Here is a 14,506-nt window from a genome sequence, read left to right on the forward strand (position 1 = left end):
TCTGAGTCTGGGCCTGAGTCTGGCATGCAAAAGCGTCGATATGACAGCTTGACTGAACTAAAACCGCGTTGCCAATGCTAGACAAAAGACCAAAACACACACACACACACACACACACACGGTGAAACAGGGGAAAAAGGATGTGTGTACGCATGGCCAGGACCTGGACCAGGAAATATGATTTTTTCGTGCTTGTTGAGCAGCAGTTTTTCGGGCAGAGAGGAGAGCCTACTATGCCCTGCCACACGCTGATTGACGTGCCTTTTATTGATGCTCTTGATTGGTTTTTACCTTTTTACACAGACATGCGGGTCCATGCCACATGCCACATGCCCCATGCCCCCATGCCACCCATCCTTTGGTCGTTAGTTCAATATGTGCGTGGGGTCCTGTCCTGTCCTGTCCATCGCACGGTCTGGTGTCTGGTGCCACGCCTCCTCTTGGTTATGATTTTTATTACAGGTGGGAGCCAGCGAGCCAGAGATGAGCCGAAAGGCGCTCTCTCTCCCTCTTTCCACTGATGAATTGTTGGGCATATTTGCTCAAAAAATTTTCCACGTTTGTATTTTCAGCATTGCTTTTTTCGTAGTGCTCTCTTTTTGTTAATTTTTTATGCACACACAGAGAGGAGGAGGGAGGATGAAGGGGTACATGGCCGAATCTATTTGCGTTTTTAATCAAATGCTCAAATGTTGAACGCACTTTCGGATACGGCATATCCATATCGCAGCGGCATATCCATTTGGTTTGTTTAACTTTTATATCGTAATTGCATATCGCTGTTGGGCGGTGGCTGGGGCAGGGGCAGGGGCAGGGGCAGGGTGCAAACAAACTAATCAAATGTCTGCAATCATCCTTCTTCGTCGTCTATCGCGCCGCTTCCGTTTCCGTTTCGCGGAGGCACACACACAGCTGGTGGAGGGAAGTCCTCCTGCGCCTCTGTGTGGGCCCAACGGCTCATCCTCAATTTGAGGACGCGCTAATGCTTTAATCCTTGGCGTGTCCTGCTGCGGCTCTGCCCTCTGTCCGCTGTCCGCTGTCCGCGCGTATTAAATCGATGAAGTATTAACGACTTAATTGCATGTTTGTTAGACATTTTGCATTGAGCCTCGCTCCCTTTTGCACCCCCTGCTCTACTCTGCTCTTTTGAAGTTGATGGGAGAATTTCGTTTGGTTATCCCCCGCTTACAGGACTTTGCGAAGGCGTTGCAGTCGAGTCCTTCGGGGGCAGCTCATTTCGGGAAATGCGAATTCGATTAAAGTAATGACTTTTTGAGTAGCTCAAGTGGTGCGGCGTGGAGTCTCGAATTCAGGTGAATTTTTGGGGGCTATCAGCTGATATGAAAAGGATCTGTATTTGGGGGAGCACAATAGATAGCTGTGGGGGGGAAATTACATTATAATGAGATTATAAAACGAAACACTCTAAGGGACTGACGCAACTTGAGAATTTTGTGTCACTTTTTGTGCTTCAAAAAATGAATTAAAATACACAACAAAAATGTCTAAAAATATTCTCTTTATTCTCTCTTAAATATTCCAGCCCTAGCATGTTCCATCAGGCTTTAAATGAAAGGAGAAAAAAACCTCTGGCCACACTCTAATCGAACCCTTTTCATGGTCTCTCTCTCTCTGCTCTCTCTGCTGTTTTTCCATTCGCATCATCACCAAATTAAATAAAGCTCAATGACAAACTTCATTAGCCAAAAGATCAACTGGCCATATGCCAAGGCAACAAAAATAACAATTTGCTTACCGCTGCCCCGCACCACCGCACACCCACCCTCCCTTGGACATGGGATTGAACCCCTTTTTGGTCGTTCCGTCAATCCGTGGTCAGAGAGCGGCAAATGGCAGGCAAACGTTATGCCAAAAACTAAATTAAGATTGAAATGTAAAACTGAAAACGTTTTACACAATTATTGAACGCCTGCCCGCGGGGGGGGAGGTTCGGACATGTCCTGGCCTAATCGTACAACGAAAACCACTCCCAACACCGCACAGAAAAATAATAAAAAGAGAAAAAAACCAATAGGAGTACACATTTGACAGGCAATCTACAGTGCGAGAATCAGTCGACTGCATAACTTACAATTCCGTAAATATAAATTTGTCCCAGCTACGTGGTAGATGTTGAGGGTTGAGGCGTTGGGCCAGTCCCGGGTCTAATGAAGGACTCGCTGGAACGGCTCCAATATTATCACTCCAGCCATGCATTTTCCAAATGAAAATGGGCAGCAGAAAGCAACCAAAAAGTGGCATGGATGGGAGCGTAAAGGAGAACCTTCAATGTATGGAAATTTCTGTTCAATCACAAATCCAATGATGTTCGCTTCGACGCATTTTGACAGTTGGACAGAAGGCGACGCATATAGAAAGGGCCACAAAAAAAAAGAGTCAAGGAAAAAGAGGAGTGGTTCCTGGGGTGTAGCAGCTATTCCTGACTGAGACTGAAGCGATTTCCACTTCCTGGTTTGAGTCGCTTTGATGAATTTGACTGTTCCTGCACTCCTGGCACTCTCTGGTTCTCTGGTTCCCTGCTTTCCCGTTTCCTGGCTTGCCAACGATTGTTGTTTGTTTGAAAGGCTTCGTTGTCCTTCTGTCTGTTGCCCCCCGCCTAACCATTATCCTAGCCAAAACCCCAACCATTGATAGGCCAAGGCCTGCAGTGCATTTATCTTTTTGCTACGATTTTGCTAGCAGTTTTTTCGTTGCCTCGTTGCTGCCTTTGTGTCGTCCCTCCCAGTGCATTGATTAGAATGTTTGGACTTGAGTACGTAAATATTTTTGCTTGCTTGTCAATTAGTACGTTAAGCTGCTGTTGTGCTGCACTCCTTCAGCTTTTATTTGGAGTGGCAAATGGATATCTGGAATTAGAAATATCAGACTCAAAAGAAGGCCTTTTGTGGGGTTTTGGAACTGGGGAAGGGAGCGCCTAGAGTGGGAGTTAAATAACTTCAAATGGAGAGCGAGTGATTGCCTTTTGCAGTTGTTATTTAAGATTCATTTTAGCTGCACATTTTTGTGCAATATTCAATGCAAATTCATCAATTTTCGTCCTGAAATTATTCTACAAAAAAGCCACTAAAAATCCTTGAAAAATGTCCCATCAATTCTGCATAAAAACTTATACATTTATTGTTATAAATTGGAAGTACTTTCACTGTTTTTGACAGCCATTAAATATTCATGTCAGTGTCCGATTGCAGTGTCCTATCTGCCCCATCAATACCCCAAGCCAAAGCTCCCTTTCTAGCTCTCCATTCCTCACCCTACTCTGAGTTATCGCCCCTTGACTTTCCAACTTGAAATGTTGCCGTAAAAGTTTGACAGTTTTCGAAATTCAAGATGACAATTTGAGCTGTCAGAGGCACTACGCAGCCAGCCTGCTGTGGGGCTGCTAGAGGTCAATTTGTTGTACAGCCCACCTGCAATCAGCCCCGTGCCCGTGCCTGTCTATCTGCCTCTGGAATTGCTTAAAACAATTGCGCATACGACGCGTGGCCTGCGTGAAAATTGCAACATTACAACATGTTGGAAAAAGCAGCAGAGGGCGGGGCGTAGTATCGTTGGAGAAGTGGGGCTGGTTCTGTCCATCGCCAAATGGATGGTCCTGCCAGTTACCTTTTTGACATTTGATTGAGATTTGTTATCGGCGAATTCATCAATGATATATACAATAAAAATACACACACACAAACACACACACGCAGTGCGGAGCAGAGTGTGTGGGGAGACCAGACTGAGACGCATTGAAACACAAAAAAATTCAAAATGAAAACAGCGGGCGAACCAAAAAGCAAAAAAAATGTATGGCAAGGGAAAGGACAAACACCATCGACACTGGCACATTCATCGTTGTGGGTCGAGTCGGGTCTGGCCCTGGCTCTGTGTCTGTTTGGGGGTACGGGCTGGACTGTACCCACCCACTGGGCAATAGTTATCAGGCTGGAGCAGTGACATTTCTAGGCAGGACTCGGCTCCAGTGTTACTTCTATTAGATTTTCGCTGTGCCCAAAAAAAATACAACAAAAATGAAGCAGAAGCAGCTGTTGTTTGGTCCTCCATGGAGGGAGCTGCTGCTGCCTCGTGCCACAAACTTTTCTTCATTTGTTGTTGTGTGTTTTTGCAATAAACCAACGCACACAGAGCGCTCTCTCTCTCTCTCAGTGCAGGAAAAGGTGTCCATGGGGCTGGGGCTACAGCCATAGAGTGAGGAGTCCTGGAGTGCGAGGCAGATCCACACTTTCGGGGGGAAAGCAGACATAGAAAGAGGACTGTGGCCGGCCATGCGTACCTTTCGATCCTTGTGTGACATTTGAATTCGGCCCTGGAAAAAAAAACAAAAAACACCCTGGACAGGAGCAAACATTTTCTTTTATAGAACTTTGGCAGCATTCGTACTGTACTCGTCCAGCCCATGCCCAAACTCCGGTGTGCCCAACGTTTGCGTATCTATTTTTTAATTTTGCTGACGAGGCACGAAAACATACAAAACGCAATTGTTCCCCGGCAGCCAACAATGCATTCCATGGATGCTACAGCAGCCTCCCTGTACGTACGTATCCTTGCTGTGTGTGTTGTCCTGACATGTGTGCGTCTCATGCTGATAAGCAGTAGCCAGTCGGCCCTGGGATTGAGTCTAGGATTATTGGAAAGAGTGGCCGCCGCGACGCGCCGCTCCAAATGAAAAGTTAAACTGTGTGACGCGCTGAAACTGCGTGGGTGAGGCTGCTGGGAGACTGTCACACAGAGAGAGAGAGAGAGAGAGAGGGAGAGTGCCGCCAGGATGTATGCCTGCCAGGATGTTTGATTCCCGCTTTGCCAGTGGAAAGAGTGCCTGAGTGGATGAGGTCTGTGTGTGTGTGTGCATTTTCCTGGCATGGCGTGATGAATATTTACTGCGTGCGCTAACTGCTAACTACCTACAGGTATTCCCCATTTTTTGACATTTTTAATTGGGTTTGAGCTGAGGCAGAGTCGAACAGGAGGTTCACCATGCTGCCAGGTGGGTGGGGCACACCCGACAGTTCTTGCCACTTTACGCTTGTCTGTTGTGCCGCCTTCGTGATGAATGTGGCCAAAAGCTGACGGTTCGATTTCACATGTAACCATAACCTTTCATTAAAATGGCAAGTTGAAATAATGGAAGGGATGGAGTTCGAATTGTAGCTTCAATGCTGCTGAAAACTACTTCAAGGTTTATTCTTCGACAGCCAAAGGAGAATGCTGACGATGCACAAGCGAAAAGTGCAGAAGAGAATGTAATTTTTGTTTCAAATTTAAAATCTTTTGAACCAGAATTACAGACAGAAAATAGTTGTTCCAAGTTATCGATCTCTAAGATTTATATTCCCAAATTTATGCTAAACTTTTCACTAATTTCCTCTCTCATTTCTGTTCTACTTGCAGGTAACTACAGCCACGAGTGTTCCGTGGATAATTGCTCTCTCAAGCGTTCAACTTGTGGGTCCAAAAGTTCTCATGTCTTTGTAAGTTCCGAATAAAATATATGCAGCCGCAATCTTCAGCTTCCCCCTAATTATGTTTTTCAAACAATTAATTTGGTGGACCTCACGTGTACGAAGCACAGAAGTAAATTACAAATTGTAATTGCGACAAGGCAAGCGTATCTTGAAGATACATTTTGTTGTTGTTGTTGCTGTACTTGCAGTGCATTAACACAACATTTCTGTCTGCGCAGCGAAGCGTATTAACCTAACTGTCAACCGTATTTGTGTGTTAACTGCTTTTCTTCTCGGCCTACCTTTCCCCTACCACATTGGAAAAGTCATTTATTATTCATGGCGCTGCATTGCGAGTTGGTTGCATTTGCATGCATACCTAATTACCGCAGCGAGACACCATAAGTTTTCCATTTTCTTTTTTGTTTTTTCGTAGAGAAATTACCTGCTAATGGCGGCCCCACATATTATGATTGGGGGGCACCACATGTATGAAGAAAAAGGCAATAAGAAATGTCATTAAGAATTGAGCAAAATGCATGACAGATGAAGTTTAGACACGAATGTCTCTTTGGCAGAGTGTTGTAAAGTGTTTGTAGTGTTGTAATGTGTTTGAATTACATTTAAGATAAGGGAATTAGCTAAAATAATTATCCACATAGAAATTTTCATAGCATTAGTAGAATAAAACTGGTAAAATAATTAATATTTAAAATCAATTGAAGCAGTACTGTGAAGTGGTTCTAATAAGTACAGTTTCAGTGTTGTAAAGCGCCTAAATTTCCACAGAAATATTCTAGAGCTCACCGATTCATAGCTGCAATGTATTCAAAGAAGGAATTTGCATTCCAATCCCACTCTTTGCACATTCAATTTATCATCAACATTTTCACGTCACCTGTTGAATGCCTCTGTTGGCTCCTATGAACACATATCCAGTACACATAATGTGCCCTTTTAAAACTTGCCATCCAATTACAGCTTGTGTATGTGATAACATTACAGAAGGCTGCCGAATGACAGTGTCAGTGGCAGGCCTCTGTAACCCATCACAACTTTGAGTTGCACTCTGCCGTTGACAGCTTTTTCGCACAGGAAATCTTAGCAAAAGCACAGAGGGAATTCCCTGCTTGGATATTACACATGGACCCATAATGGCAAAACCATATCGGCAGATGTGCCGAGCCCAATGCAGGCGGGTCTCTTTTTTAGAACTCTTCCAGGTTCAGGTTTAGCCCCAATTTCCAAGAATCCATCGCATAATCCGGCGGGCCAATGTCAGTTGGAGAAAATTATGAAATGGTTGGTTTGGCACTGCGGGGCGCTTCACTTCAAAGCAATGTTCAACAGCAAAATGCATTACATAAAGGCGTGTGCTCTGTGAGGACTCTTTGGGGGGCACTGGCACTGTCGTGAGATGTGTCTGAGTTATGACATCTCCGCCACCCGCTGCGATAAGCTTCGCAGCTCATCATCCTGGCGGGCATTGGCATTTCGGCATCTCGGCCTCAGGTGCATCTGGCAAACAGCTGAAGCTTCGTTACTCTCCCGTACGGAAATTTCTTCATATCTGTTTTTGTTTTCCCCAGTGGTTGCTGTTGTAATGCAGGGCTCGAGGGTTGGATTGACATTCAAATTGGGTGGATTATGGTGGAGTGATCAAAACGTATCAATGGAGCGGAGCTGCAGTTGACTGCTGCAGAAAATTCACTTTCTGTTTTGGTTATTGGTATTAAAATAGGGCACTGGGTTTGACATTTCAAAGGATATTGGAACGGTTGCAGATGCAACGAAATGCATCAGGGTGGAAGTCGAGCAGCTGACTGCTGCAGAAGCGGACTAGAATAAATATTCTTCTTAGTGAATAATATCTGACGTGCATTTAAGGAACTTTTCCTCTCTCAACTGCACAGTTGAATGCTGAAAAAGAGTATGCTCGAGAATTATCTACGTGTTATGTGTTTGGGTAAGGGATTCTTGTATGGAGTGTTCAAGATTGCATTCTCTGACACTTCATTCGTAGTATCAAACACCAAATAAACTGCGAGAGAAGGGAGAGAATGAGACGGCAGCTCACATTCATAATCAACTGCGTCATTTGTCGGAATTAATTGCCATTAAAATCAAATAACAGCAACAATAAGAATGTCAAAAATAGACGAATAGACTCAAATGTATCTGTTCGTATTCGTGGATGTAGCCACACAACCACTTGCTGCCATGCTGCCAAACTGCACTCAAATGAATCGATGCGAAAACAAACAAAACCAAATATGAATCACGGAATTGAATGGACATTTGCGTCTAAATAGTGCACAAGGTCAATTAGTTGAAATACTCGTGGCAGCAGCAACAAAATATATACAAGCAAACAGACTCGTATATAAATGAAATAGTGGAGTGTGTTTTGTATTTTTGTGATAACATTTCCATGATGTTTTGCTATGCGTTAATTTTGAGATTTGATTTGTTTGGATGTGGATGGAATGGATGTTTCAAGAGCAATCAAGCGCAAGAACTTGTTTGTCTTAATACACTCCACATCAGTGGATTACATTACTTTGTCCATGAATATAATTTTTTATGGTAGAGCAGATCAATGCAATGCAGTTGGAACAACCTTAGAGAAGTCTTATAGATGGAGAAGAAGGCAATGACTTCAAGGAAGAAAAGACTACTTTTTCCATGTATTAATATAACAATTGTCTCAGCTCAAAAGTTCTCTGTAACCCTTAACATTTGGCGAATTCTGCCGTTGACAGTTCTTGCATTTGCAACTTTTGGATGTGGCAAGAGAATATTCTACTCCTTTGAATGGGATTTATTCCCGCATTTTGGCAGTGAAACAGCAGACGTGAGTGTGTATCTGCATGGAATGTTCTAGAAGCTTTTAGCAAGGAAGCGAAGCCATGAAGAACACATTGAAACGAGCTTGTAAAAGAGATTTAAATGAGTTCAACGCATGATAAGTTATAGATGGGTTATTATTACAATAACAATAGATAAATAATTACAACGTATGGGCAATAGTAGATATAATTTTATGTAATCATTTTGTGTAGGTTCTAGTTTCGTTTTGGTAACCAAACAGAGATCAATATCTGAGTAATGGATTACTAAATTTACTCTGGATTATGCTCCTTCCAACAACAAATCTTCTCTCTGCTAAACACTTTCTCAGCCTTCGATAGTTCCCTCCCTTAATGATTTCAATTGCATTTTGCTCTCATTTAATGCGCAATTTGCTACCCAAAATGCGTTTGCTTTTAGAGCGGAGATCAGCAAACCCTCCCCAGGCCGATACCCGATTTCCGATGCCCATTCCAAAAGTCCTTAAGCAAAAAAGTTGCTTTCATTTCATTGTGTGCGTGTCGTCGTTCCAGGAACACAGCTTTATAGAGAAGCTCCTCATAAGAATGAGAATGTGTTTGTGTTTGTGTTAGTGAAAAGGATTTACGCGTTGTTTTTCTTGTACATTTCGCACATCGCATCGTGGATGTCTTTGGGATGTTGTTGTTCTGGTGGCAGGGACAGAGGCAGAGGTGAGGCACAGCAGATAGGTTACCAGATACCTGAGCTATGATTTCGCCTTGAAACTTCTTCATTCAGGTGCGTTGTATGTGTATCTGTGTATGTGTGTGCCGAATGAGTGCAAACGAGATGGTTATACGCAATTTTTGATCTATTTTTGTCGGCTTTGGCTTTGGACTTTTTCCTCCTTTATATTCGAAAAGGCTCTTTGTTGTTGCTGCTCTGTTGCTCTCTGTTGAGCATTTTGTGTAATTGAAAAAGCATTTCAAATGCAGCTGCGTAAATTTCCATTGCGTATACAACAAATACAACAATGGAAAACACAAGAACTAGAAACGAGCAGCAGAAATGGTCGTAAAAGTACAGTTGTGCACAAGTGGAACTATTAAAGGAAGCTTCGGCCAAGTGCAAAAGCAATTGGGGAAGTTTTTTACTCTGTAAATGGGGAAGATGGAAGAGTAGGGATGGAACAGTAGGGTGAGCGCTGGAAAGGGAAGTAATTAAGGGGCTTAAGGGTGCTGGATGATGAGGGGTTTGTAGATCTTGGATCTATGGCATTTGCAGGTTTATTTCAGTTACTTATTGGCAATATATTTGCTGTGCTTTTAGCTCTTTTCGAGCTACTTGGTTATGGCTCAAGTTATCTGGTTAATTTACATAATCAAAGAGCGAAGAAAGTATCCATAAAAAGTGCCCATAACATGTGCCTGAACCTGGAACCTCTTTCTTCATTGCTACTTCGATCAATTTCTTCCCTTACCAAAAACTATACCAAAAGCATCTTAGCCATCAAGGGCAGCAGAGCAGCCTTTTAGCCACTCCCTGCTGCTCCAGTGAATTCCAGTTGCTGGAGCGGAGGAGTCTCAAAAACTGCAAACTTCCCAGGAATTCCTTAATAGCTTTTTACCGATATTTATATATGTATTTTTTCGCTGCTTTTGGCCATTCAATGTGTGGTGTTTGCTGTTGCCTCGGGGCTCGAAACGAAACCGTTGATTTCTGCCCCGAAAAAGGGGCACAAAAATGAGTCAGGGCGGGCGGGGAGCGAAGAAGAAATTTGTGGCTTCCACAAAAGTTTGGCGGAGCCGCATTTTTCTAACGATTAAACAAATTCGGAGAAAACAAACGCATCCCATGCAACGATGCGATGCGGCAAAGAGAACAGAACGGAAAGGGAAAGGAAAGGAAAGGAAAGGGAAGGGAAAGGAACGGAACGTCACCTGCAGTTTCCAGGAATTGGTGGCATGGCAGGAATCGAGCACGCAACGCGAGGAGGCAGCAGAAACCGTAGACGAGAGTCGAAGGAGGGGAGGGAGCGTACCCGGAGTCACTTCCAGAATCAGCAAATCAGAAAGTTCTCTTTCTGCGTTGCATCAAAACTTGAGGCTGAGATGCTGAGAGGCTGTGGCTGTGGCTGAGGCTGAGGCTGAACCTGCGGACGGCGGCATATTTGAGTGGTCGAAAATTCCCAGAATTGAATCGTATATCTTCTTTTTTTTTGGCCTGGTATCGCTTGTGCCTTTCTAAATGCTCGATTAATTTCTAATAAATTGGTTGGGCAGAGGAAATGCTGCAGGCCACAGAGATAGAGTTACCAACACAAATGCGATGCATTTGGAAATTTGAGTTTGAGTTTGAGTTTGAACACTATTCCAGGAACTACTGGGACTTTTGAGCATAAACCTTTGCAACATTGCAACATTCGATAGATTAATTTCTGAATCTGAATATATCTGAATAGCAGGCGCTGCGTTCGAAGTTTGCTTTATTCTAACCAAAAAACTAATCAGAATCCATTTGCTTCCATTCTCGTTGCAGCATTTGTCGTGTTCGGACCTGTGATCTGTGTTATTCGTAATTTGTTGAATTTATATATCGGTTTTCCCCCTCATCAATAATTATCAGCAACGATTACCAGCGGAACGGAAATAACACACAAAACATTTAAGAAAACAATTGCAAAATTCCCTTTGGCTAAGGATTTGCGGCGGTCACACGAGTCGAGTGCGTTCATGCACGACGGCTGGCAGCCACAAAATTCCACGAAATTCCATTTTGGCAACACTAAAACAAATAAATCAACAAATCAACAACAACGCGCCCACTGCGCACAAATCAACAATCAACAATCATTTACAACAGTCGCTCTGGCGCCTCTGCAACTCCAATCCTTATCCTGAAACAGAGCGAAGACAACAAGGATAAGCCGGATAGGAATACGGCCCAGAACGATATCGGAACTTAACGGAACAACGGAGGCACAACTGGCGTCAACATGGATCCACAGCAGCAGTTCTGCCTCAAGTGGAACAGTTATTCCTCCAATTTGGCAATAACATTCTCAAATCTATTCAAATCGGATCTACTCGCCGATGTCACACTATCCTGCGATGGTAAGTTTTGCACACAAGAATTTTAGTTGCTATTTAAAGAAAATATTGGGAGTGTTATATAATATTCTTGGGAGAAGGATTTATGTAGCTTTGCAGAAAGGTAACAATCATAAAGTCGCTCTAAAACGGCAAGTAAATTAAAAGACTGAAACGCAAATTTGCACAATTTTGTTTGTAGAAATTATTAAAAATAAATTCAATCAATTCTTTAAAATTTTGACAGCAAATGCTGAACGATGATGATGACATTTTTTAGTGAGCATTTCAATGATTTATCAGCTCAAGCAACAGCAAAACTATTTAACATGCATAAACCACTTTGAGGAATATATTTTCCCACATTTCTTAAGCTACCACCCAACTTCAAGCAAAGAAAGAATTCCCTATCCTGCTTATGTGCCTGATGTAACCAATAAATTGTCCTTTGCGCAGCTGTAATACTCCTCACATAAGCAAAGGCACATGTGTAATAATCATCATATAAGCACAGAGGGATGTGGGAGACCCTTGGAACGTAAAGATAAACAGAATGCGGCACATCGTATTGAGTTATTCCGCATTTTCCCACCCGGCTCTTGTACAATTTTCTTTTCTTTTTTTTTTCTTCTTGGGCTAATAAGCCACCAGACATTGATTCCATTTGTATATTTTTTTCTTGTTCTTTGCGGGTTTGTTTGATGGCGACGCGCGAAGTAGCTTTTATGGTTTGTCTCCGTCTCGGTCTCCGTCTCGTCCTTGTCTGCCTGTCAGGATCCTGTTGCTGAATGTCTGGGGGTTCTGTCTACTAGTTCATTTACGGCCTTTTACTACAGTTTTTATGCTGGCTTATTAAATGGCAAATAAATGCGGGACCGAAGACAGACCGGCCGGCCTATGTAGAACGTGAAAATCTCTATATTCCGTTTATGTATAAATATATTTTGTACATATATTTATTTGGCTTTGACTGAGGTCAGTTATTTTTGGGGTTCCTTTGTGAGTTTTGTTTGTGTGTGTTGGGGCCTTGTGCCTGTGCCTTTTGGGACCCTTGTTAACCTTCCTTTTCTTTCCGTGTCGCTCTCCTTTGATTTGGGTTTAAATATTTCCCTTCTTGGCCCGTTTTTGTTCTGGGTGTGTCTGTCCGTCGTCTTGGCTTACTTTTATGATTATTATGTAGGATTTTGTGTTTTATGTTTTTGTTTTATGCTTATGTATTCCTTGGCCTTCAAACGATTTTAAATTTTACACCAAAGAGTTTTTCGGCTCTTTAAAGCCCTGGCAGACATTACTCATGATGGGGAAGTATAGATTTTTAGCATTGATTGAATGAGTGGGAACAACAGTCGCTGGCTGGGGATTATGCGTGGCGGTTTGGGCTTTGGGAGAGACATACGCAGACAGCTACCCCCAATGGCAAAAAAAAAAAAAAAGCTTAGACAAATCCTGAAACCCCTTTATAAACTCCCAAATTCTCTCTCTACGCTCTCTCTGTGTGAGTTGCCGTTGTCATTCATATCAATCGAAGTGGTACTACTTTTGATTAAAATTTGCCAACCCAACCCGAACCCGAACACACACAACCCACACAGGATGTGAAACCCTTTGGTTTTCCTGCTTTTAATTGTGGTTTTTAATATTTCTTTGGTGGCTTGGGTGGCTGGCTGGCTGGCTGGCTGGCAGTCCATCCAAAATCTGCATTTGTTATGTTTGATTTGTCTCTGGATCCTGGCTCATGGATCTCCGTTCCCTTTTGTCCATTTCGAAATGAAGCATTAAATATTTGGCCGTCTGTGAAAACAAAAGCAAATAACGTATGTTTTTTATTGTTTTTAATATTCATGTGCACATTTTTTGATATTTTTGTTTTTGTTTTACACTTTTTCGATTACAAAAGGATGGCATGGATTTTGGGTTCTGCTTCTTGGGGTCTGGGTAGCATGTTTAGCACTTGAGAAATGAGCATTTTTACCCAAATGAACATTTGCTTGGCCTTGGGCCATGTGTTTTGTGGGCGGGCTGCTGCCTGGTGGGAGTTTTCGCCTTTCAGGGGTTGATTTTCAGCTGAGCAAAAATATATTTTTGAAGATTTGTTTGTACTTTATTAAGGTGTGTGGAGAGCAGGGACATTAATTAATTTGTGCAACAAATTTTAGAATATTATATTTCATCTCTCCATCGAAATTTGTCAAAACTTCTTTGGGAGCAGCCAACCACGTGTGTTCATTGCGTAAGCCACGAAGCATCCGATTAGATTAGAAATGAACAACTGACCATATTTCGAGTGCTTTGTGCGAATGTTATTGCCAAAATGCATGCGAGTATAAAAAAAGCACCCAAATCAAAACAAATTGTAGAGGAATACTACAATGATTATTCGCACCCGTAAACACTCGCCCATTAATCGGACGGGGATCGGGTAGAACGGGCGAGGGGGGATCGATGGGATCGAACAGCGCAAAGCAAAAGTGCGAAAAAGAGAGAAAAACAGGGAACCGAAATTATTTGATACACACATTATTATATGACATTTCTTTATCAAGGCCAGAGCATACAGGCATAACGGTACACCTATCTGTATACACAGAGATATATGTGTGCGTGTGTATTGGGGCTTTTGCGTTTTCTTTTGTGGCGATTGTGACCCAATTTCTGTTGTATCAAGTGTTAGAAAATCAAGCAACACCAAAAACAAAAACAGCCACAAAAAAAACGAAGGCAGAAACATAATCATGAGAACGTAGAAAACAACAAAATAAAACTTGTATATATTTTTCTCTGCTGAGGGTAAACAAGTGTGTGGAGTGTGGAGTGTGTGGTGTCTGCTGAAATGCAATTTGCGTAGTATTAATCCACCGAATATTATATAATCAACGCGTATAGGTAGCAGTTTTTTTGCGTGCTAATGAGTGACGACTTGGCTGCTGCTTTTTACTGAATCATTTCCTACTAGAGGGGGAATAATTTCAAGCAAATAATAGAGACACTAAACTGTTCTCCACTCTACCCATAACCCAACTGTCACCCAAGCCCGCACCCATCCCTACTTCCGAGAATGATTTCCAAAGCTCGTGCAGTGCGGCGGCATATGACCTTGATGGTGTTTTGTTTTCATGTGTCTTGTGCCTCACGAAATACTCG

General features: G+C 42.6%; 1 protein-coding gene across 1 annotated transcript in view; it reads left to right on the plus strand.

The window, feature by feature from the left end:
* Window positions 1-14,506, plus strand: part of LOC117901564 (zinc finger protein chinmo) — a 45,683-nt gene that overhangs the window by 26,391 nt on the left and 4,786 nt on the right. The window contains 1 exon segment of the mRNA XM_034812361.1: window positions 10,815-11,389. Coding sequence (XP_034668252.1) covers window positions 11,272-11,389 — 118 coding nt within the window. The 5' untranslated portion in view covers window positions 10,815-11,271.

The sequence above is a fragment of the Drosophila subobscura genome, chromosome U (genome assembly GCF_008121235.1).
Source record: "Drosophila subobscura isolate 14011-0131.10 chromosome U, UCBerk_Dsub_1.0, whole genome shotgun sequence".
Lineage (NCBI taxonomy): Eukaryota > Metazoa > Arthropoda > Insecta > Diptera > Drosophilidae > Drosophila > Drosophila subobscura.